At 42.8% G+C, this 23,992-nt stretch overlaps 1 protein-coding gene across 1 annotated transcript in view; it reads right to left on the bottom strand.

Annotated features, from left to right (window-relative positions):
* The window catches only part of SLC7A10 (solute carrier family 7 member 10), a 37,832-nt gene that overhangs the window by 6,635 nt on the left and 7,205 nt on the right, over positions 1-23,992 (bottom strand). Inside the window, exons 2-7 of the mRNA XM_079315936.1 lie at positions 10,520-10,724; positions 3,976-4,127; positions 3,168-3,293; positions 2,127-2,280; positions 517-640; positions 318-421 (exon numbers count right to left, since the gene is read on the bottom strand). Of these exons, the coding sequence (XP_079172062.1) occupies positions 318-421; positions 517-640; positions 2,127-2,280; positions 3,168-3,293; positions 3,976-4,127; positions 10,520-10,724 (865 nt within the window). The remainder of the gene's footprint in view (positions 1-317; positions 422-516; positions 641-2,126; positions 2,281-3,167; positions 3,294-3,975; positions 4,128-10,519; positions 10,725-23,992) is intronic.

Here is a 23,992-nt window from a genome sequence, read left to right as displayed (position 1 = left end):
GCTTCTGGAACTTGATGGATATAAAATGACTTTGGTTCCATGCTAAAGCTGTGTTTGGCTCCTACTGTGAATTATTCCACATCTGCAAACACTTTCAATAACTCATGAGGATTTAATTTGCAAGAAATTTCATGATTCAATATTACATTTGCTGATTTGAAACACAATAATCCATAACTGATTGTATCCAACATACCCAACAACAAACTCCTGCTCTACAACATCCAAAATGTCTAGCTAGCATTTCTCCAGCAAATGCAATTCAAACAGCCCCTCCCCAAATTAGATAATGTTCATAAAATTGTACTCCATCTAACCTTGATGAGGTAAAAAGGTATCCATTTATTCCTCCAAATGTAGATAGGGCCACTGAGACTGGCATAACCCAGGAAAAATAGCCCAGTAACTTTTCACCAAATGTCTAAAGCAACAGAAGGCAGAGAAACTGAAACACACTGCAAAGCACAGTACTGAAAACAAAGTGTATTTTACACGTGCAGGGAATGGTTTACTTACTACAGCCACAGCGTTGGAGGACAAGAGCTCTTGGGGTGACATGGCAGTGAAATATGCAATGTTGGTGAACGTGTACACAAATGTCACCAATGGGATGGATATGAATATGGCACGAGGTAGGTTCCTAACAAAAGAATTGGGAGGGTAGATAAGAAATCACAGTCATGTACAGGGAGACCACAACAGCTGTCTATGGGCTGGCAGGGCCACTCAGCTGGGGGGTCACTGGCTTTTCTCTGTGCTAGGGAAAGCTGAAAGGGCTCTGAAATGCTCTGGCTGCAGGGAGCTCCCTGACAGACACCACGAGCTGCCTTTGGGCTCAGACTGTCACTGGAAAATGAACTTCTCCCAGAAAATTTCCCCAGAGCCCTGGGTATGGCACTGTGGTGGGATAAATTGTCTTGCTTTGCTTTACCTTCCCCTGCTCTGCTGTTGAGCTGCTGCCCTGGCCCCCTGTGCACCCTAAACCTGACCTGCTCATACAACACATGGGAACTCACTGCACAGATGTACCTGATCTCCAACCCAGAGACCTCCACAGAGGGGGACACCTGAACTGCTCTGTGTCTAACACAATGCATCTTTCTCTGTGTGTCAGATTTGGGAAAAAACGGTATTAGAAAGTATGTTTGACCTTGTGAATTTGAATAGATTTAGTGAAAGTAGGAAGTGGTTTTGATCATCCAATTTTTTTAATACCTCAATTTCTCCACTAGGGATGCAAGAATAATTTTGAAAAAAACAACCGTTTGCTCCATTCTTTATTTCTCAACTAAGGCCGTATTTACCTTACTTAGGTAATAACTTTTTATTATTCAGCTTTGAAACCATGGTGGTGCATTAAAATATTGTTGTCTAATAAGGAAACACACTTTCTTTATTTTTACCAAGATCTCATACACTTTGTCACTCACTGGTCTGCAGAGACACTCATGAGCTTTAAGTCATTCCCACCCAAGCTGTAATAGCTCACATTTCTTCTTGTTTAATTGCTGTGTGCATTGGATGCCCAGAAGTAACTAATGCTCCCAGAGCTGCTCTTGGTGTTTGTCATTCCACTTTACTAACTCAGAAATGTTGAAACATTTGAGCTTTGCTGAACTAACATTCCCTCCAGCCTTCTCAGCCTGTGATAAATCCTTTGCAAGCCCTTGCCATGCCCAGGATCAGCAGTGACCCAGTGGAAGCTGCCCGGGCAGTGACAACTGCACAGCTGATCTTCTTTTTCAGGTGTCTGTGGGACACCTTTGGTTAAAAAGCAAAGCAACTTCCAGGATTTTTGATGACAAAGTTCTTCCTGTAGATACTTGTGCAGTGTCTCCTCTAAGGTTAATTTTCTGCTATGGCAGATTGAATATGACTGAATAGTGACATAAAATATTGCCTTGTCTACAGGCTGCTTTGGTTCAGTTCACACCTTGTGCACTATTTTTTTAATTTCAGTGTTTCTGTAACCTGCCTGCTATCTGTTCTAACCAAAACTCTCTCTCCTTTAGAAAGTCCAATCCCACAGACAGGGAATGCCATTGTAGCATCTTATGGAATGAGCAATATTCCCAGGCAGCCCCAATGTCCCAGCACTTCATGAAATCATGGAAATGGGTACTTGCCTGCGGGGATCCACCAGCTCTTCTGTTACATAGTTCAGGAAGTTCCAGCCACTGAATGCAAAGGACCCTTGAAGAAAAGCTAATGCTAAATGCCCCACGGATGGAGTCATCCAAAATCTGAATGCATTGCTTGGTGCCAACTCTTTGTAGTTTCCTGCATGGAGAGTGCAAGCCAGATGTTACACCTGCCTACCTCACACACTGTAAAAAAGGTAAGCTCTCACTCTTTATTCTTTATTCCTTATTAGAACTGAGGCTTTGTGCTGTTCATGTCACCATGGGCTGGCACAGCAATCACAGGACAGTGTCCTGGTGAGGCAGTTCAAGCTCCACAGCACCTTCAGCACTTCTCTCATGTCACTCTTTGTCACCCTGCACTGGGGGGGATCCTTGGCACTGGAAATTCCTAGCTGCTCTTATTGCAATTATCTTTGGTGTTGTTTAGTAGAAATCCTTGAAAATAAAATGTCTATGGACCTGAAAGATTTGTCAAAACTGCAGGACTAGTACCACAGAGAAAACAAGATTTCTGCTCTATGTAAATGTCATATTTCTTCATATGTCCTTTATATGACTCATCATATACACAATAAAAATATTGTAAGTCTTTTGTGCTTTCAGGTGAATCAGTGGGACACTTTGCACCTATGTTTAATCTTATGAGTGACTTTTTGTAGGAAATTTGAGTAGTGCCTGAAATAAAGCAGATATCTTCCTGCCCTAGGCAAAGCATTGCTTATTCATTTTACATCCAGAGCACTTAAAATTCAAGGAATGCACAACAGATTAAAAATTTTAAGTAATTATTCTGAAACACTGTGAGCTGCTCTCCTTTATTCTATCAAATCCTACAAGGTGGGCTGGAAAGGGACTTTTTTAAGGGGATGCAACTGATTTCTTCCTAGTCAGTATACAATTGCACAGCTTGGCAAAACTCAGCACACCTTCAGGTCAGTTTGTAAGGAGGAGACATTGCAGCAAGGGGGAAAATCAAATCTACCAACAGTACCATACCAATGTTAGAGCTGTCTCACAGGGTACCTTTAAAGATCTGCATGAAGCCCACAATAATGATAAGGGCCAGGGCTAAGAGTTTTCCTGCTGTGAATATATCCTGGATGCGTGTTGCCCATCGCACGCTGGAGCTGTTCACCCAGGTCAGGAGGACTGGAGAGAAAAAGACTGAATTCAGTGACATGAAATTATGTTTATTTCAGAACATACAGTCAAATATTGAAAGCCACATGAGTGTTCCTGCAGGGAGGAATTGCCTTTCCCAAGGAGACTCCCCTGGCAGCTTTCAGCCTCTTTGTGCTGCCAAGCTCCAATAAATAATAATTGTGCCAGCTCCCATAACTGTGCCTGAGTGTGCTCAGAGTGCAAGGATCATTGCCTCCTCACAGGAACAGTGAAACTCTTCAGTCCTGGAGCTCAGGTTTGCTTCTGCCAGCTCCAGAAGCAGCTGGTGCAGAGCTGGCTGCATGCACACTCCAGTTTGTGAATGGGAAAGAAGAATCAGGAGAAGGGCTCAGAGGGTGCTGGGTCATCTGTGCCAGGTGCCTGTAAATCCACAGGGAGCACAGTGCTGTCCCATCCCACATTCCAGCACTTTCCCTGCTCCCACAGGGACTCAGGTGCTTTTGTGCCTCCCTCCAGGCGACTGCACTTGCTGCAGGCAAGTGGAAAGGGACAGAATATCCCACAGTAATCACAGTGGGATATTCTCCTGGGATCTCCCCACTGGCCTTTGGAGTTCTGGCCCTCACCCCAGCCTGAATGGAGTGGCCCCTCAAGCGGTCCCTTTAAAACCAGGACAAGATTATTGTGTGTGCAAGAGGCAAATACTTACGTAAACACAGCATGGAGAGGATCCTAGAGGCATTGTAGGGGGGAATACAGTTAGGGAAGACAGGCTGCAGGACATAGTTTGAGAAGGTCAGTGCAATGACAGCCAGGCTAGTTGGGTACATGATAAGAACTGCACTCCACAGCAGCAGAAACCTGCAAAGACAAAGAAGAGCACAAGAAATCAGTGCTGGTGCTGGAGGAGACAGCACACACCCAGCTGTGCAACACATCAGGGCTGAGCACCTTTGTCCTGGCCACACAACACTCACTTGTCACTCTCCTCATCCCTTCTCCCATGCTCCCAGCACAACCAGTTTTTAGATGAGACACTGTAAAGCAAAGCATGGTTTAGGAATGTGTGGAAGGGTGAGGATTATGACCAGCAGGCATGATTTGATTTAACCCTGTGTCTGGATGGAAGGAGCTCTGCTGCTCCTGCATTGACATGTCAGCACAGCAGCCTATAGTCCCTGCTCTGAAGGGAATCTGAAGGGTTTGGCAGCAGCTTTTGGGACTGCTGTCAGCTCCCTGCTGGTCACTGGGGGGTTTCTCATCACCAGTGCTGCTGGCTCTCTGACCTGGCAGGGCAGATCAGTGCTGCAGAGTTCTGTGGTGGATCACACAGCTGGAGGCCACAGCTGGCTGTTTGCCTCCAGCTGTGCTTAGGGTGGTTGCACCAACAAGGTATTGTGCAAATATAAAATGAGAGATATTTTTCATTCTGTGCAAAGGGAAACAAAACTTAAAAAGGCAGCAGTGGACCAGGTTAGTCATTAAAAATATTTGAAGCATTATTATTTCTGTAGTGAGAAATAGTCATGGCAAGAAAGTGAAATGTCACAGAAATCACACAGAAACACACTCAGCCATTCACTCACAGACATGCACAAATACAATGTGCAGGGACCTGTGACACAAATGAGGATTTGAAGTGATATTTCCAAACAACACAGTATAATTTCAGCAGTACATGGGCTGCTCTTTAAGGGTCTGCACCCACCCAGTGTGTTCCCTGTGAATCTGGCACAGCACAGGGAGCCTCTCTCTGTGTCACCACCCTGGAGGGAGTCCTGCCTGCTGGCTGCTCCTCAGCTGAGGTGGTAAATGTCTCCCAGTCCCACCCCTCACTTTGCCTTCTTGCTTCTGAGAAGTATTATTAGCAATTATTAGCTACCACAGTTAATTTTGATAAACCAGACCAGCTGGGTACCTTCCCAGTTGGCACTGTAGTTTTTTACAATAAACTCAGCAATTTTTTTTACTTCTCTTTATTCTGTTGTGTGAATCCATTTTTGTTTTTTCCCCTCAATTTCTGACGTTTTACATTGTGGTTCAGAGCAGTTTTCTTCAGTGATTGCTTTGTGCCATTTGGTGATGTTGATGATTGGGACAGCTCTGCAGATCCTGCTTGCTGTGTAAACTCAGCTGGTCCACACTGAAGAATAAATAGGACCTAAAGACCACAATAACAATTTATGGATATGATGAGGATGCTGATGGTGCTGCCTGAGATGAAGCTGTTTTGTATAGCTGCCAACTGGCAGGGCCTTTGCAGAGGCTACCCCCTTTTTCCCTGCCATGTTTATCTTCACCCATACAAATTACAAAGGTTGAGAATTGTGTAAACCATTCAGTGGGGAGAATGAGCCTGAAAAAAAATATTTCAGGCAAAATTGTCTGAATATATTGTTTCTATGCTGTAATATGGAGTGTGGTATTGGTTTATGGATGTGGAATATGGTTTATGTGGAATGTGGTTTAATGAGAATGGATTATTTATGACAGTCATGGAATGGACATCCAGGGTTGATAATACAAATTAAAGCAAATGCACAGTTTTAGCAGGAGGGGGACAAAGTTGCACTCAAATGTGAAGCCCAAAAGAGAGATGGGAGTAAAACAAGAAGGAAGCTTGTCTAAGGTGTAGGTCCACTTTTGTCATGTTTCTACAGGTAAGTTTTAGTCAAAATCTATTTCTGAGAAAAAGATCTCCATGCTGGTCACTCAGGTCACATTCACATCCCTAAACAAGCAGCTGTGGGGCCAGGGTGCAAGGCTGGCCCATGCCATGTTCTCACAGAGCCAGCAGCTGCCAGAGCAGGATGAGGACCCGGGGGCACAGCTGGCACAGCTGGCTGCTCCTGAGTAAAATGGCTTGTGGAGAGATGGCACAGCATGGCATACCTGGAATGACTTTGTTCTTCAGATGGAAATGGGCAGAATTATTGCCCTGAAGGCTGCGCTACAGCACTGGAGATGGAGATGGAACTCCACCCTACAGGTTCTCAGCTATATATTTAGGATGTGCCACCAGGATCTTGCATTAGACATGTTATGGATTCAAAGCAGCCTGTGAAAATATAAAATTCCAGTGTACCCTACCTGTGCATCATTAACAAAAGAAAATCGTTTGAACCAGGTGCTATATAGTACAGTTCAGGAAAAACTGAACTGGTTTAAACTGGAGCCAGTTTGAATAATGCCATCCTACATTGCTGAAAGACTGACTGCCTTTGGAAAATTCAAAATTTGCAATAACAAAAAAGAAACAGAGAAGTACATTTACTTCTTCATATTTACTTTACTTTAAGCATGCTGTACTTGCAGTTTGGAGTGACACTTATCAAAGCTTGGCTGAAAGCTCTTTGCTGACTGATTTTGAGAAGGACCCAGGCTCAGTCAGAGCCTCTGCTGTGAAGCAGCTGTGAAAGCTGCAGTGTTACTGCTGAGCACTCAGAGAAGTTGTATTGATCAGAAACCCACTGGAGGGTTTTTAATGAAGTTGAATTTATTCATTGTCTTCTGTGCAGGAACAAAGGACTCTCTAATGATAAAATAATGTGATTATGTAGAAGTTGATTTATTGTTTATTTTATATTTTACTTATATATTTTAAAAATACTTTTTACAACATTATGCTTTTTTTGATTGGGGTTTTTATTTGGTTTATGCACTTTGCAGGAAATATGATTGGTTTCAGTTTAGTGTTTTACTGTCTATTTTTATTTTTTTTTTTTTTTTTAATTTTGGTGTCCTATTTTTTTTTAATTTAGTATAATTTATGCTTCAGTAGCTTTGACAAATTTTAGAGTGTTTGACAAAACAGCAGAAAGACAGCTAAAAATGGCTCAGCTGGTGCTAAATTAATAAACCTAGTATAAATTATGCCTTAAACTATTCAAATGCATTGCTACACTTGTGCAAGAACATCTGTTAAGCTGTTATTTATCATTGGGGGTAATGTTCTTTTTGTGACTGAATACCTGGCAAGCCCATATGCAGGTAAGGGAGAGCTGTGACACATCCCCTGCAGTCTCTGTGCTCACACACAAATGTTCTTTAAAACCAACATGGTTTCTAAAGAGTGTCTTGGGTTGCAATGCAGGATGTGTCCAGCAATGTGTATTCTGTCACCATCTGTTGAAGCTGGGTGGGGCAGTGACCCTGATCTCCTGGCACATATTATCTGCTAATGGGCCATCTTTAAACCAGCTGGGGCAATCATCTTTATCTTTTCCACAGCCCATCCTCCCTCCAGGAAGATATCATCTGCTGCTGGCCCATTGAGTCCCAGTGCATGACTGATAAAATTACATCATCTCACTGGGAGATGCTCCAGCCAGGGGAGCAGCCAAGCCTTTCCTACCCAGATAAAAACTGAGATTTTGGTCAGCAAGGCACCTTCTTTCCACTGGATTTCAGAGGAAAACTCAACCTTTCCACATCATCCCTGGAGCTTCAGAGGAAAACTGCACCTTCTCCAGGAGCACTGCTCCAGCTGAACCACATCTGCCACTGCAGGAGGATGCAGCCACCATTGAATGGGACTGCTGCCAGCACCCTGACTGACTGACGGGTGTCAGCTTGGATTCTGACTCTGGCAGGGTTTGGGATTGTTCTTTGTAATACTGTATTTCTATTTCAATTTTCCTAGTAAAGAACTGTTATTCCTAATTCCCATATCTTTGCCTGAGAGCCCCTTAATTTCAAAATTACAATAATTCGGTGGGAGGGGGTTTACATTCTCCATTTCAAAGAGAAGCTTCTGCCTTTATTGGAAGACACCTGTCCTCCAAACCAGGACAGAGGGACAAAGGCAGGAGTCTTTCTCTGGTGCCAGACCAGAGCCCAGCAGTGCTGGAACCCTTCCTCACCCCTTCCCTCTCCCCTGGCTGCAGGAGCTGGGCAGTCTCTGCTCAGGGCTGTCTCCAGACAAGGTTTGCCACCATCACCACTTCCCAGCAGTGTTTAGTGCTGTCCTTGAGCTTGGCTCAGAGCAGGGCTGCTCTGCAGCCACAGCTCCTGCCAGCTCAGGAGGTGGCCCTGTCCTTCCTCTGTTGTTCCATTCACCTACTGACATCCTACTAGAAATGTGGCTTTTTAATACAAAGTTATGCACCCAGCTATCAATACTGCCAGACACAGAAGCTGGGGCATGTAGTGCTCCAATTTATTACAACCAAATAGTATTTCTTTGTGTCTTATATCTATGCAGGAAATAAAATAATAAATGGGAGAATTTTGGGAGACAGGGACAACAGAAGTGGAGTTCTTGTGGTCTGGGTGGGTACAGCATGTGTACATAACAAATACATTTTTATTAATAGATCAAACCATCCAATTGGTCCCTGGGAAAGCCATGGGGAAGGCAGATGCACTCAGACTTTGTGTGCTGAGTTGGATGTACTTGGCTGTAGAAGGATTCAATCAAAAGAGAGAAGCAGTGGTTTTATCTAGGGGAGGCACAGTGCAGAGCCCTCTGAGCCTGTGCAATGCCAGATGGGCACTCCAGGTGGGAAGCTGGAGGTGCTGCCAGGGCTCCCCAAAGCTGCAGCCTTCAGGGGTTGGCTCAGCAAAGTGCAGCAGGGCACAATCCCAGCCTGGCTTTACAGGAAAGTATGACTGAAGTCTCCCTTTTTATATCAAAACCTACCTGATGGCTTTTGCCTAATGCAACCCTTTGTCATAACAGTGTCTTCTTCTTGACAGAAGAGCTACACAGGAAGAATGGGAGCAATTTTTGACGTTGATGGTGCATTACAAGCCTGGACACCAAGTAAGTGCTGCCCAAGCAGAATTTCCTGCCTTGGGAGGTGAGACTGTGTCCAGGTCCATGCTGGGATCAATCAGCTGGTGTGTTGCTTTTTACAGAAGTTGCATAGCTTGGTGTTTGCAGGAACCAGGCAAGTTCTCTGAATGTGGCAGAGGGAGCTGAGCAACAATTTAAAGCCAAGTTTAGTTGTATTTGATTTCTAAGTAGTTTGATTTTCTCCCCTAGAAAGCATAAACAATTCTTTCGGTTTTGTGGAACTCTCATGCTCTGGCCTCCCTCACAGTGATGTTCCAGGGATGGGACTTGTGCTGGTTTGGGGGTTCTGTGCTCTCAGCTCCCTTGTCCCTGCTTGCAGACACTGCTCTGTGAGCAGCAGGAGGGGAGCTGCTGCCTGCCTGCTGCAGTGCCCTGGAGAAGCAGGAGCTGTGCTGTGCAGCTCCTGCCCCCACGAGAGAGCAAACCACAGTGGAGTTAGGTTTGCCTAACCAAGCCAATGTTGTTGTTATCTCAATCTGTTCTGTGATGTCAGTGTAATTTTCTATGCAAGGTGGGACAGCAGTCAGAGGAGAGATTCCTCACCTAAAGAAACACAGACTTCATGAACCAGCATAAGGCACTAAGTTTGACAAGCTCCAGAGATGTGCCTTGTGACCAGGCATGACTGAAGTGCTGGCTGTGCCCAGTGCCTGTGTGGCACTGAGCTGAGAACAGCCTTTGGGACAGTTGACAGACTGCCTGTGCTCTGATTTGTCCTTGCTGAGCAGTCAGCTCCAATGTTATAAGCTGGTTTTCCATCTCACATGAGAAGGAATCCTCTGCTTTGATGTTTTTTTTTTCTTACTTTTTCTCTAGTTTTCTGTACTGGTGCTCATTTTTCAGCATGTGGTATGGACTCTCTACTTACAATGACAGAGCTCTTCAGAACATTCTGGTGCTTCTCAAGTAGTCTGTGAGTACAGGCTGACAGCTTAATTTGTTGTGTTGAATACATGAAAAAGTGTACACCCAAATAAAAAAGATAACCTCCTCTCACTTGTCCCTTCCTGACTTAGCCACACCACTCCATTAGTAGCATTTTCAAAGAGAAATCCTTCCCTGAGATAGCATCCCCATACAACACTTGGTTATTCTGTACAGCTGCAGTAAGATGAGCAGCTTTGCTTTGTTTCTGCTGATTACTCCAGCCTGGCTTCTCTGATGGGTAAAGCTCTCAGTACAAGGCACTGATCGTTCCTGACTTGCAAGATCACTTGGACACAGCATCACTCTTGGAGGCAGTGAGGAAAGTGAAAGGATCTGTCCCCTTCTCTTGGAAAACAGCACTGGGAGGTCTGTGTAGGGGCAATTTGGTATTTCTAACAGAGAACAGAAAGATTGATTTTGCTGAAGCACTTTTATTGACAAACATCTCTTCCAAGCCAGGTGGCTCCCCCGCACCAAACACACAGTATGAATGGGATTTTCGTTGAGTTTATAGCCAGAGGGTACTTACCCAGCTAGCCCACCAAAGATCTCAGTGACATAGGAGTAGTCCCCTCCCGATCGGGGGATGGTGACGCCCAGCTCGGCGTAGCAGAGCGAGCCCAGCGCGGCCACGCCGCCGCCCAGCAGCCAGACCAGCAGCGCCAGCCCCACCGAGCCCGCGTGCTCCAGCACTCCCTTGGGGGAGATGAAGATCCCGGAGCCAATGATGTTACCTGCAAGGGACAGCGGGTCAGCACGCGGGTGAAAGAGGGAACATTTGCTTTTATTGGTTCAAAAGGTGACGAGCCCATAGCCCCCACTGGAACAAAAAGCACAGCCGCGCCACACCCACAACCCCCTTCAGATCTGGCATGGCTGCACTGCTTCTGATGACAGAAGTGACTTTGTAATGAAGATTTCTCATCCTCTCCTAAGAGGAATTTGAACAAGACCCATTTCCACAGAGTTTGGGAGGTCAAAAAAGAAACGAGCAGCATTGTCTATAACGATGGGCCCAAAAGGTATGCATGCCACCAAGTATGGATTTAAGGTTGTGTTTGAAAAAGTCATCTCTAAATCTGAAATACTAAAAGTCCATAAGCATTTCGTACTTGCAATACCTGTGCTGCTTAGTCATCAGCCATAAAATTTCAAGCTATAATGCGGCATGACTAAAATATTTGGTGAGACGATGTGAGTTGAAGCTGGGTATAGAAAAGGAGTGCTGGATACCACCAGGTGCTCTTTTTCCAGTGTGTGTTACATGGTGGGGGAGCAGCTGGCTCCCAGGTCAGGCACAAGGTGACACAGGCTGGGGCTGTCACCAGCTGGGCTCTGCAGGGCTCCATCCTCAGCCTGTGCCTCCAGAGTCTGCACTCATGGGCTGGACCCAGCACTCAAAGGAGCACTGGGGGAGTTTGCTGATGACACTGAATCAGGAGCAGCTGCTGGCCCCTGTGAGGGCAGAGGGGCCCTGCAAGGAGAGCCAGCCAAATGAGAGATGAGCAATCCCCAGGCATGAGGAGTTCAGCAGGCAGGGCTGGGCTCTGCTCTGGGACAGGACAGCCCTGGCTGCCTGGGTGGGTGGGCAGTGAGGGCTGGAGAGCAGCTGCAGGAAGGGACCTGGGGCTCCTCTCAGTGCCTGGGATCTGACCTGCAGTGCCCTGCAGCAGCAGGGACATCCCTGTCCTGGGCACCAGCCCTGCCCTGCCAGCCCAGCCAGGAAGGGAACTGTTCACTCTGCTCTGGGCTGGGGCCTCACCTCCACTGCTGGGGCAGCTCTGGCACCACAGCATAAAAAAGACATGAAGCATTGGAGAGTGCCAGAGGAGGCCATGGGGATGGGGAAGGGCCTGGAGGGGAAGCCTGATGAGTCTGGTACTGCTGTGTGCTGCAGTTTTAACAGCTGTGCTCATGCATATGGAGAAATGCCTTCAGGTGTAAAAGCCCCTTAAAAATGATCTGCTGCCTGCCAGCATACTCACCTGTGTACCTGCATTCTTCACAGATCAACTTGAAAACACTGCACTTTGGGGAGGAGCTGGTGGTATTTTGGGGAGCTTAATTAAGTTCAGACATGGTGTTTTTTACCAAAAGAGATCTGTAGGTTTCCATTGCCTCTTTGGGATGGAAACATATCCCCTCTTGGCCACTACATACTGAACAAATGCCCAAAGACAGAATAAACCCTAAATGGCTCCATTCATGCCATCTCCTCCTGCTCACCACTCTTGTTCACTTTAGCTCAGATTTGCTGCTACTTTTGTAATATTCTTCATGAATGAATGAAGAATAAGGCAAAATTACCTTCCAAACTCATTATGGATTTCATATTACTTTGTACTCACAACATGTGCAAAAGACAGAACAGTAGGAGTGGAAATGTTACACCCCTTCTGATAACAAAATGTTCTCATGAAAATCTGCCACGAGTGTGGTAAATGTGCCCAAAGGCACCTTCACTTGGCACAGGACATGTTTAACAAACAGGTACAGTGGAGATACTTATATGGTGCAGAAAACAGAATGTCAGAAACTGCCTGATGAGAAGCAGTTTTCAGGAGGTCTTGGTCAGCAGGAACTGGAGGGAATTTGGTGAGCAGCTTCAGGGGTGAGAAAATGCAATATGCACTCTTTCCCATACACAGCATGATATTTTGTCATCTCTTGTTTCTTGGTGTTTATTGCCTTTTTTTTTCTCCTTTTCATAATAATGTGGAATAGTTGGTATAAAAATACCATGACAACTCAGCTTTTGTTTAAAAATTTTGTTACTAACCCTTATGAGTCAGAAGGCAAGCAAAATAATCTGAAATATATATATCACTTCTGAGATCTTATCCAATGTCATGATTATTTCTTTTATTTTTGGACAATGTTGAGAGCAGTTTTCACATCCTAGAAAAATAGGAAATGGGGGAGGGGAATTAAAAAAAAAAAAAGGAAACTTGCCAGGTCCTGGGTCTGGTGAACCCAAACATGGGTGTGAGGTGGGTCCAGCCTCTCCTATCAGCCATGCTCCAGCTCTGACTTGGTGGGAGTGGGTTCCAAACCTGGTTTTCTGTGAAGAGAATGCTAAACCCCCCCATCCTTTCAAATCTCCAGTTGTGTATCTAATCATGTTTAGGATCTTTCGTGGCCTGGCCCTGGAATGGGTTTCCCACAGTCCCATACATGCAGCTTGTAGTTTGGCTCTGAGGTCAGCACCTCATGTACAGCTACACCATCTGGGAACTGTGGTAATTGTGTAAAAATCAGAAAAATTACTGAAAAATCCAGAGTTTTCATCTTGCCATAGGCTTTTGAACTATGAGAGTGCATTTGGGGTCAGGTATGGGGTTTTGATGTTTTCTAATACAACCACGAGAACTGAAACTTGTATCTTAAACAAGAGCTGAATTCTCACCAAAACACTTCAACAACTGCACTTAGAAGGAAAACAGTATCCCTGTGCTTGTGAGAAAATAAAGGGACTTGGTAAAACTTGGCTTATTCACTTAGTATGGAAAATCCTTAGGGCATCTTTTATTTATCTGCAGCACACAAGCTACAAAAACTATAAAAATAATGGATCTTGCAGCCTGTTGAAAGTATCCATCAGTTCTGTAAGAATGGACTAATTATATGTAGAGACCATATTTGGTCTTGCCTGGATAAAACCAAGAAATCCCCTGAATAGTCAGCAAAGAAAAATATCACTCATGTCTTGTTATTGCATGCACATTTCTTTAAAGATCTGTTGTACATCTGAAATTCTGAATGGATCAGTAATTTGCCTGAGCTCTTTCTCTTAAAAACTGAAGTGTTAACAACAAAGAAATTCTGTGCCTTTTATTTTTTTGCCACATTCAGGTAAATCAGTGTCAATGTGTACAAGCTGTAATTTTTTTTTTCTTTTAAAGTAAATGCTTGACACCAACCTAATTTCAGGTACAGGTCTCTCTTGATATACTGGTATATTGTATCCTGAACAGCAGATACAGGCAATTTTCATTGAGAATAGAATAATAATCAAAAAGTTCTCCCATACCTCCCACACCTAGGTAGAGATTGCCCAGGCCAGCAGGATGACAGTCTGTGTCACCCCTTGAAAATGCTCTCTTATAAACAAATTCTGAAGCTTTGCATCCTGCCTAGGAATTATAAATAAATATATATTTTTTCAACAGAAAATATTGTAAGAATTGAGAATCCTGTTTGGCAACAGCAATAAAAAGACTTAATCAAAAGGAATTGTTCTTTGCAAACTGTTTAAATCCAAATTAAATAAGAGGTGGATTATGTCAATAATGGTGATGATGTTACTCATCATGGATATTTATTTATGTATGTATTTATCAGAAATCTGCCAAATGAAGCAGCTCCTGGTGCAGCCAATTGCCAGTTAATTGTTTCCCAGCAGTTAAACACTCCAGCTGAGGATGCTGGTGGCAGGTTTTCACTGCCACTGCCTGTTTGTGAACTCAGGGCATGGCACAGCCACAAAACCAGCCAAGAAGTAAAATGCACAGCTCATAACTTTGGAGTGAGCTGTAAATTTGGTGCAGCACAGCCATCCCCAGTGGCTGTTTCTCCACAGTAAAAGGTCTTGCTGCTGTGTGCCTGGCTGAGCTCAGGCTCTGCCTGAGCCTTGTGCAGGGGAGGAGGCTGCCAGGCACTCTTAATAAAAAAGAATAAAAGGATCTATAGATGAAGAATACACATAAAGAATAAAAGGATCTATAAAGCCTGATATTAAAATTATAGCCATTTAACTTCATATGCAAGTAAAAAAAAATTGAACTTCTGTATCAGTGGAAAATTAATCAGGGCTGCTCTGCTAATATCCTGCAAAAAAACCCCCTCAAAAATGGATGTAAAAATAACAGTGATAATTTAATGTCTGCAGGGATTAGTATTTAACAAAATTAAACAAACTTAAAACCTGGCTTCAAATATTTGTTAAAATTCCTAGCAAGCAAGAACATGACCAGCCATTATAAACTGCTATTCCAGCATTCCAACTGGATTTTCCTGCATTAAGAATTTATAATCTGATTATACTACACACAACTTTAAAGATTTTAAAAATCAGCCTGCTTCAAATACTGACAAAAGTGTTTTCCTTAACTTCTGATAGATGTGAAAAAAAGATTATTTGCCTTCTGAGCACTAATATGCAGGTGAGGACTTGAAGAAGCAAAGTTTTCTAACAATGAAGATGTGGATAGAACAGAAAACTGAGTTTAGGGAAGTAAATATTTCAGGCACAGATTCACTAATAATACCTGATGCAGCCCTACAAGGTTTGCAACAGTCTGTTCCAGTGATAAGGGTTAGATTTTGCTATTGCATGAGGTACTGTGGAGATCTGTAAATAATTTAAATTTCTATATCTTAAAAATCAATACTTGCTCAGCAGGGCACAGCTGCATGAAGGACAGGGAAAAAGCAGTGGGAAATGGGCTGGAAATATCTGTTATCTGTAACAGATATACCATATAATAACATATCTGTATGGGTGGAAGTATCTACTCTTCACTGTTATCTGAAGAGCTGTGGCAAGGATGGAATATCATTCTCATCCTGAATTTTAGCAAATTTACAATGGTTGCCAAATTTTGGTTTGCTGTTCTCCCCAGTAATCAGGCAGTCTGCAGGATGATGGCATGCATCCTTCCCAGAGAGAGAATAACCTCTGCCTCCTCATCTGTTATTTTAAGAAAATATTAGACTTACTCAATTGCAAAGACCTCTGATAAACAGAACTAGCCAGTGGATACAACTTGTACATGCCAGCTGCATTGTTGTGATTTTGGGAGTGTGTTAGGCAGCTGTGCTGCAATTAGATGAAAAAAATCACTCTTAGAGAAGAGCAATGAAGGCAAATTTGTGCTAACCTCAGCCTTCACAGGAACTTTAATATATCTGGGGCCATTTGAGTAGTTGTTTAAAAGTAGTAAGCCAAATATTTGGCTCTGGCTTAAGGTATATAAAGTGCTTAACGATGATGGTTTGTTTGGATTCCCTTTCCACCAGTAGTGGAAGGCAGCCTCAAAGGAAAGCAATACTCTAATCCTGCAAGATGCATTTATGGGACTGCAGTGCTCTGCTCTCCAGCTGAAGACTGCTGCTTGCCACAGGAGACTGGCCATCCTCAGGCTGTTAGCAATCCAGCTTCTGCCAAAGTACTCAACACTTAAACCCACAGAAACGTGGTGGTTTGAAATTTCTATCTGTTTGTAAAATTAGTGATAATTTGTCAATTACTTTTCTTCTACAGGACCAGGTTAAGAGAAATTTTACCAAGAACCTCTGTTCAGGTAATATGGTGTTCACAAAATAACCTGCTATTTCAACAGCATTCAAAGGAGCTTCCTTTGGCATGTGTTGTCTACTCATAGGAAGTGTACAGCTGTACCATAAAGACCTCACTAAAGGAGATACATGTGGGGACATTCTTATTATAGCACTTAAGTCAAATGCAAATGTTCCAATAACCAAAACCAGCTGGAACCTCTGATCCAGTTCTCTGCTTGCAAGCATCATGATCTCTGAGTATGTATGTGGGCACACACTAGGTATCATAGATGAATTTACAAATCCTTTGTCCAAAATTGCAGTGCCTGAGAAGGAAACCTGGTTGTTCCTATCAGTCAGTTCTCGTCCTGACCTGCTGGAGACCAAACATTGAGGTGATGCATGCAGATAAATGGCCAGGAGGTGCTGGGGATCTTAGGAGCATATGAAATAGTAAAGATGACAGATATCTGCTAGTACATGATTTTATTCAGTTTTATTTGAATAACACCATTACAGTGTGTTTATTTCAAAGAAGAAATTATAGCCTGTATGATAGGATTTTGTTGTTGCTCTAAACTGAAACTCCTTTTATTCTGCTAATCCTTTCACAAGCTGCAGGCTCTGTCTCCTCTTTTCAGGCACACAGTCCACTGCTTTATTTCCTGCTCCTCTGTTCTGACTCTTGTACTTGGTCTGACTTCTCTACTTCCTTAACTTCTGACTTGTTCTCCTCTTCTCTTGCCAGCGTTGGGATATGTGGGCTGCATTTCATTACCATGAAGAGGAAACCTCAGCCTCCCTTGCCCTTCTCTGTACACTGCAATGATAAGGCAGAAATGTCAGGAAAAGCCTTCTCCCAGGGACTAGGTGACATTTCCAATGGGATACTCTCAAAGTGAGCTCCCAAATGCTGCCCCACCCAAAGCAGCCTGTGCAGCAGGACAGCTGTGTCCAGAGGGGATTGCAACCTGCTGCTTTTGCTCAGCTTCACACTGCACCCTCCTCTTCTGCCTTATTCCCTGTCAGCAGAGACCCTGAGCAGGGTTTCCTGCAGGGCAGTGCTGCCAGGTGAGGATGAGGAAGCCTCCAGACTGCAGAGCAGTCCTTTTTGGTGCCTCCCACTGCATCCCCACTGGCAGTGGTACAGGGGTCTGTGGGGAACAGAGGCTCAAACTTCCCCCCACGGTGGGACTTCAGCACATAAAGCAGCTAGTGACTCTTGAAGCAAAGGAGAGAAGGCTTCACCCTCCTACTAATTTCCAAAGAGAAATTGAATGCTAAACCTACCCTGGTGCTGTGAGAGGGATGTGAGGGAAACCCCTGTGATGCCCCTGAAATGCCTGGATTGCCCTGGTAAGAAAGAGCAGCACTGCACACTGATACTCTCTATAAATAGTGCAGCTTCATGTTGTTTTGGCCCTTGTTATCTGTCCAACATCTGGTTTCTGTGCTCTCTGGATCTCAATATCCTGACTTAGAATTTTACCTGCAAATGGCAGAAATGTGTTGTTAAATCCCCTGATGCAGAAATGGCCAGTGTGTAAAGCTCTGCGCTGCAAGCATGCTGGAGGACATTGGGGTTTTCTCTAGGACACTGTGATTGATTACTGATAAATTCTGATTTTAAGAAAAGCAACTGACAGTGGAAATTGGTCCTTCTGCAGTGCCTTAAGGGGCAGATGCCAGCCCATTCAGCTGATTCAATGCTTGTCCCTCTGCTGAGAAATCCCACAAGTGATAGTTGCATCTCTCACAGCACCCTCTACACCTGCAACAATTTTGGGTATTCACTGAGAAGGAAAAGTTACAAAATGCTTAAAAAAGTTAAAAAATGCTGCTGTAGATAAAGCTCACCAACTCAGCCATAAAAACAGCCAAAGAGTTCAGCTGTGTCAGGGAGTGCTGTGGCTCAGACAAGGACAATATGACAGATACAGCTTTTTAGCAGCCCAGTGGTAAAGACCCCTGCATCATCTTTGAAGCATAATTTGTGTTACAGAAAATTCTGGATTTCCCCCCTTTTTTCTCCCCCTAACTCTATTCTTTTTGCTCATTGTGAACAGATTATTCAGTCTGGAAAACTCATCAGCAGCTGCTGCCCAGTAGGAAAGCCTCTTGCTGTCCATTCCTGAAAGCTGCCAGTCCTCATGGATGTGTCATTGCCTGAATCAGGAAGATTAAATACCATCAGTGTGCAATTTTGAGACTTACAGAGCACACAGAAGGATTTTTTGTTAGACAAGTCTAGGCTCTAGCAGAAGGAACCAGACTGGAGGTTGGCACATCTCTCTGAACCCCACACTGCTCCCTGCTTACCTAGCACAGCATCCCTGCAGCTTTCTGCTGTGAAAAATGCTCCTCCTTGTGAATTAAAAACTTTGTTTGCATTTTTTGTGTCCTTGCTACTCTCAGCTATGGCTACCAAAATCCCTTGTGTGCTCTGCACCACCCAAGGGACAGTGTGAGGACCTATGGGGCAGCATTACAAGAATGAGCAAGTCTGGAAAAAAAACACAGCTTGAACGGCAAATAAAGCAAAACCTAATTCCCACTTGTGCCTCTGATTTCCTCTCAAATGACTGGGTTTATGCCTTCTGCTCTGATCCCACAAAGATGAGTCCTCAGACTCAGGCTGGTGGATTTTTGACTGTGCTTACACAGCTTCTGCAAACTTGGGATCCATTCAGAGCATCTCTAAACTAGGCATCACTTAATCCTTGATTTCTGAAGGGGTAGAATGGGAACTTCAGTATGCTAAACTTTTCAGGTAAAACTTATTTTTCAGAATTACCCTAACTAAATGTTAGGCTAAAATGTTCAAAGTGCCTTCCTGAATTGAAATTCCTGGCAATACATATTTAAAACAAAGCTATATGAAAATGGCAGTAACAAATCATCAAAATACAACTGATGTGTTACAACTCATGTTATGTTATTGAGAAGAAATTTAGAGTCCTACAAGGTCTACTGCCATTGCCTAGAATCTTACACAACCTTATTTTGAATGCAAGACACAAACTTCTTAGCAAAGCCTGGGGGTGCTGCAGGTTTCATATCTCCTTGAACAGAAATCATTCAATCTCTCAAGTTTACATTCTTCTGGCTGTAAATCTGTGTTAGTGTATTCTGTGTGTTATTTTTACCTTTTAGCATGGTAATTCCAGAATTTATGTTTCTCATTTACATCTCTAAGTGGCTTTATCTCTCTTTAATCAAAGAATACAAAGATAGGCTGTGGTCAATTAACTGAGATGGCATTTAAAAGCTAAAAAAAAAAAAAGGTATTTATGTTTCCTGGGGTGTGTACAACTATTGCACAATGATATTTGACTTAAAGCTTGCTCTTAACTTGAAGTGCACTTTGGTAAACAGCTCAATCTGAGTGTAAATGAGATTAACAAACACCTGTCAGCTCAGCATACACTTTGAGAGACACCACTTATGATGCTGTGTTGCTGTCCTCACATATTTAGAACCAGTGCTGACTTGTATCTTGACTTTATTTTAAAATATATCATTTATTTTAAAGAACATGTTTAGACAATTTTACTGAGGGAAACTAGAAACTCCTGGATTTCCAGAAGAAATGGCAGTTTTTCTTGCAGTTCTTAAATATCTATGATCTGGAATTTAGGGACCTGTTGTCATATGACTAAGAATTAGCAATATTGCTATATAATATGCTTATGCATATATGAATCTTGTATTTTCAAATACCACAACTATCTTTTGAAATTAAGTATCTTCAGAATTATGAGACTTCATATTGCTCACTGATGTATTTATATATCAAGTTTATCTAAGCAGTTGACTAGCTGTATTAAAAAATTAATCAAAAGAATGTTGCTCCTGCCCCCTAAATAGAAAAAAAACCTTGTCCACAGAATATTCTGAGTCCACAGAAACATGGAATTAAATCAGCTAATCCTGCAAAACAGACATTAACACAGACTTGAACACCCCTGCCATCACAGTGTATAGGACCCTGGTTATAATCCACACTTTCTGTTCTGGTTTTGCAAGAGATCGAACATCTGTCTTGTTTTCTTCTTTCCTAACTTCCTAAAGTAACAGACTTATGTAGGAAGCATGTTCTTTACAAAGAGCTTTATAAAGTTTGAAGCATGTTCTTCTTCACTTTACAGAAGTTTTCTCTGGGTTTGGGATTTTTCAGCTCTAGTGCTCCTGAGTAGCTCAATCTCAGCTGAGATCTCCTCAGACTATTTTGGAAGGTCTCAAAGACAAACAAAGGGATTTCAACAGGTGCAATATCCACAGTCCTGTCTTTAGGGAGGTTCTGTGAGTTGCTGGCTAAAGGTGAATTTGCTCCTTTTGGCCTTTGTGTGCCCCTTTCCCTGTCTGAAACACAGAGGATGATCCCAGCTGCTGCAAGGGCAGCCAGGATGCTGCTCCTGTCCCCTGGCTGTGTCTGGTCCATCACAGGTGTGCTCATTTGTACATCTGTGATAAAATGAGTGAATGGGACTGGTCTCTGCAACTTCAATTAATGAGAGCAGCTTGCACCTGTGGCATTGCTGTCAGCAAGGTTCATTCTCAGCTGCTTCATCCTGGTGTGACTGCCACTTGCTCAGGTATGTGGCCAATAAAGGATTCATGTCTTTGGCACCCAGCTGCTTTAATTTAATTTAGAGCCTGATCCTATGAGGCAATGAAGTTCTCCACTCTTGCTGCCTTCAGTAGGATTTGAGGGACTTGGGAGCAGTTAAGAAAAGGGTATTTAATTTTCTGTCAGGAGCACAAGCATGCAAAGGAGAGCTATTCCTTCTTTATGCACTCGTAATATGTACAGGATTGGGCACCTTTTGTAATAGTCTGCTTAAATCTTACTGTGTTGCTAGGGAACTGGCCCTGTCCACAACCAAAAAAACATGGAGACATTGTGTCCTACTGGTTTCTGGCAGAGTTTACCATAAGAAATGGCTTAATTGCAACAAGATCTACTAGAAGGAGTACAAAAAATGTGATTTGTCAGCTTTTTTTAAAATTGCAAATATTTTAATTCTATCACACACATGGAAATCCCTTCCAAGCTGAAGGCTAGGCATGTGAGGACACCACAAGAATCAAACACTTCTTTCCTTAATTCTTTAAAAGACTGATTCAGCTATTTTTAAATTTACTTGAGTCAAAGCACAGTGTTTGGAAGCTTAACAAGCCTGGATACTCTGCTCTTTTGTACTAACTAAGGCTATTACTATTTTCAAGACTCTTATAAAAAGATTTGACTATGGATGTTTCCAAAAGGTATGGCTTTTCAAGTTTTCAGACTGCATTTAAAAGTATGAGAAAAAAAGGAACCTGTAGGTATAGAGACCTAGAATGACATTTCTCATACAACTTCTTATCTCTTCCAGGACATCTGAACTGTCTATGTTGTTTTAAATTAGTGATAAAACAAGGCTTGAAACCCCAGATACCAAAGAATTAGTCTGCTATAAAAACAGGACTAAAAAAAAAAAGCTATGGGGAAATTGAAATGAAATATAGTCTGAAGTGACGTCCCTTAAAACAAACAAGTAAATCCTGTTCTATTAAGCTCTCAGGAGAGCTGCTAAAGAATTTTGAAATAATCCAGACAAGGAACTCAACCCCCCATTTTCATTTTTGTCAGTCCTTTTCTTGCAACTCCCTAAGAAAAAATGATCCCTTGTGTGTTTTGTACAAAAGGATGAATTTTTATGATATAACAGCACACACTTTAAAGCTGTAAGTCCTCATTCCTTGGCAGTCATTATCTTCAGGTTTATGGAGAAACACACAGTGATCCTTTTCAAGGCATGGGTGGGCAGGGAGACAAGAGACACCTCTGATCATCAGCCTCCCTTGTGGAGCCTGACAGGAGCAATCTCACAGCACAAGAGTATTTTAAACCCATCATATATGGCACCTGCCATTAGATTGCTTTCCTTCTCTCAGGATAGTTGCACAATTTAACAGCAAAAAGTGGAAGACACTGAGGAACTGGAGACTTGCCAAGTAAGGATGTTTTTTCTTGTCAGACCTGTAGCTCAAAATGTCATGCACGTGTACACAAGTGCAGGGGGCTTTTCACAAAACTCCTTCTGTTACAGAGAAGGCATTTCAATATCCACACCTCAACTTGTGTCCTCCACTGTCTGGATGCATCTTTATAAGAGAGCAATTTTTACACTGACTGCTCATCCCTGAGTGATTTTCTAACCCAGAGTTAATGTACAATAATTAATGCACCTGTCTGTTGATCAGTGCTAATGTGAATTAGAAATTTTGTGATGGGCAGCCTTGTGGCATTCATTGCCACAGATCACATCAATCTTGTGGATTTTAGCTCTCTGACTCAGTGTACTCCACAGAATGAGATTCTTCCTTAACTTGCTGTCTCCTGGTATTTGTGAGTGTAAATAAGGCCCTTACATTGTTCAGACATAATTTTTTTGTGGTATACTATATTAAGATGTTTGGCCTGATCTAGATTAAACAGCTTCATATAACTGATGAAAGAGCTATTGTTTTTCACAGCAGAAAAACTACCACTCATCCAGATCACTGACCTATTTCTTGGAGTTAGAAGTAACCTTTCTAAAGTTTTACTGATTTTAAATTGTATGTTTTACATTATTGATATTTTGGTCCAACATCTGAAGTGCAATTACGCCATTATTTAAGGATCAGATAAAATAACATTCAACTTGATTTTCAGATGCAGAAAGACTTTAGTTTTCTGTAAGTTTTGGTACTATTCTAAAGAAAGTGTTAAATGAATCAGCACAATTCAGCTCCATGGATTATTCCATTACTCAGTGATACAGAAATTCCTCAGGCTTAAACATCACCAGTATAGTCCTCACCACTTTTCTTGCTCTGAGATCCAGTGGAATTTGTCTCTATTGCCTGAAGGAGATGATGAGCCACGTCTAGGAGCAAGAATTTAAACAGCTCACCCTAACACTAGATTGGTTTGTACATTACCCTGCAATCACAAAAACAGCATCTACAAGTTTCTGAATGATGGGAACAATTTGTAGACAATCACTCTTCAAATCTTGCTTTTCACTCCTGACTTGCAAAGGCCAGTGCCAGAAGAAAACATTAGGAGAATAAACTAATACTGCAAGAAGAGATTTTGTGGAGGCTGACATGTATTTTCCATTATACATGTCTTTCCCCTGCAGGACAATAGGGCTTGCATATTCTCTATGCTTTCTCACTATACAGAGAGGGATACAAGCATTTAAAATGGAATTAGGGTGTTGAGATGCTCAGTCAATGTTGGATTGCTGGCTCCCTGCTCTTTGCCATGGAACATCTGCTAAAGAACTCTTTGGGGAGACTTCTGGGTTTTTAAGGAGCAGCAGAATAACATAACACTGTTAGGATGTTTTATATTTGGGGCACTTCAGTCCTGACAAATGCCTTCTCATTTTATCATGCTGCAATCAAGATGACAAAAAAGTGTGGCAGCTAGTAGAAACTCCCCACACAGTACAACAAAAAACAGGGTCTCAAAAGGAAAAGTTTGGCACATGGAAAGCTGCAAACAAAAAAAGAGCTAAACCTCCACCAAACTATTTCTGCTTGTTGTGAGCCTGCCAAAGCAGAACAGACTTTCTCAACAGAAAAGGCTACATTATGCTAGAAGGAAATGAGCTGCAAGGCACAGGAAAAGGGAACACGAGTGGAGATTTATGGCAGTGCTGAAAGCAGGCACTGTACTGCCAGA

The sequence above is a fragment of the Erithacus rubecula genome (genome assembly GCF_903797595.1).
Source record: "Erithacus rubecula genome assembly, chromosome: 12".
Classification (NCBI taxonomy): domain Eukaryota; kingdom Metazoa; phylum Chordata; class Aves; order Passeriformes; family Muscicapidae; genus Erithacus; species Erithacus rubecula.
This window is presented reverse-complemented; position numbering and strand designations above follow the sequence as displayed.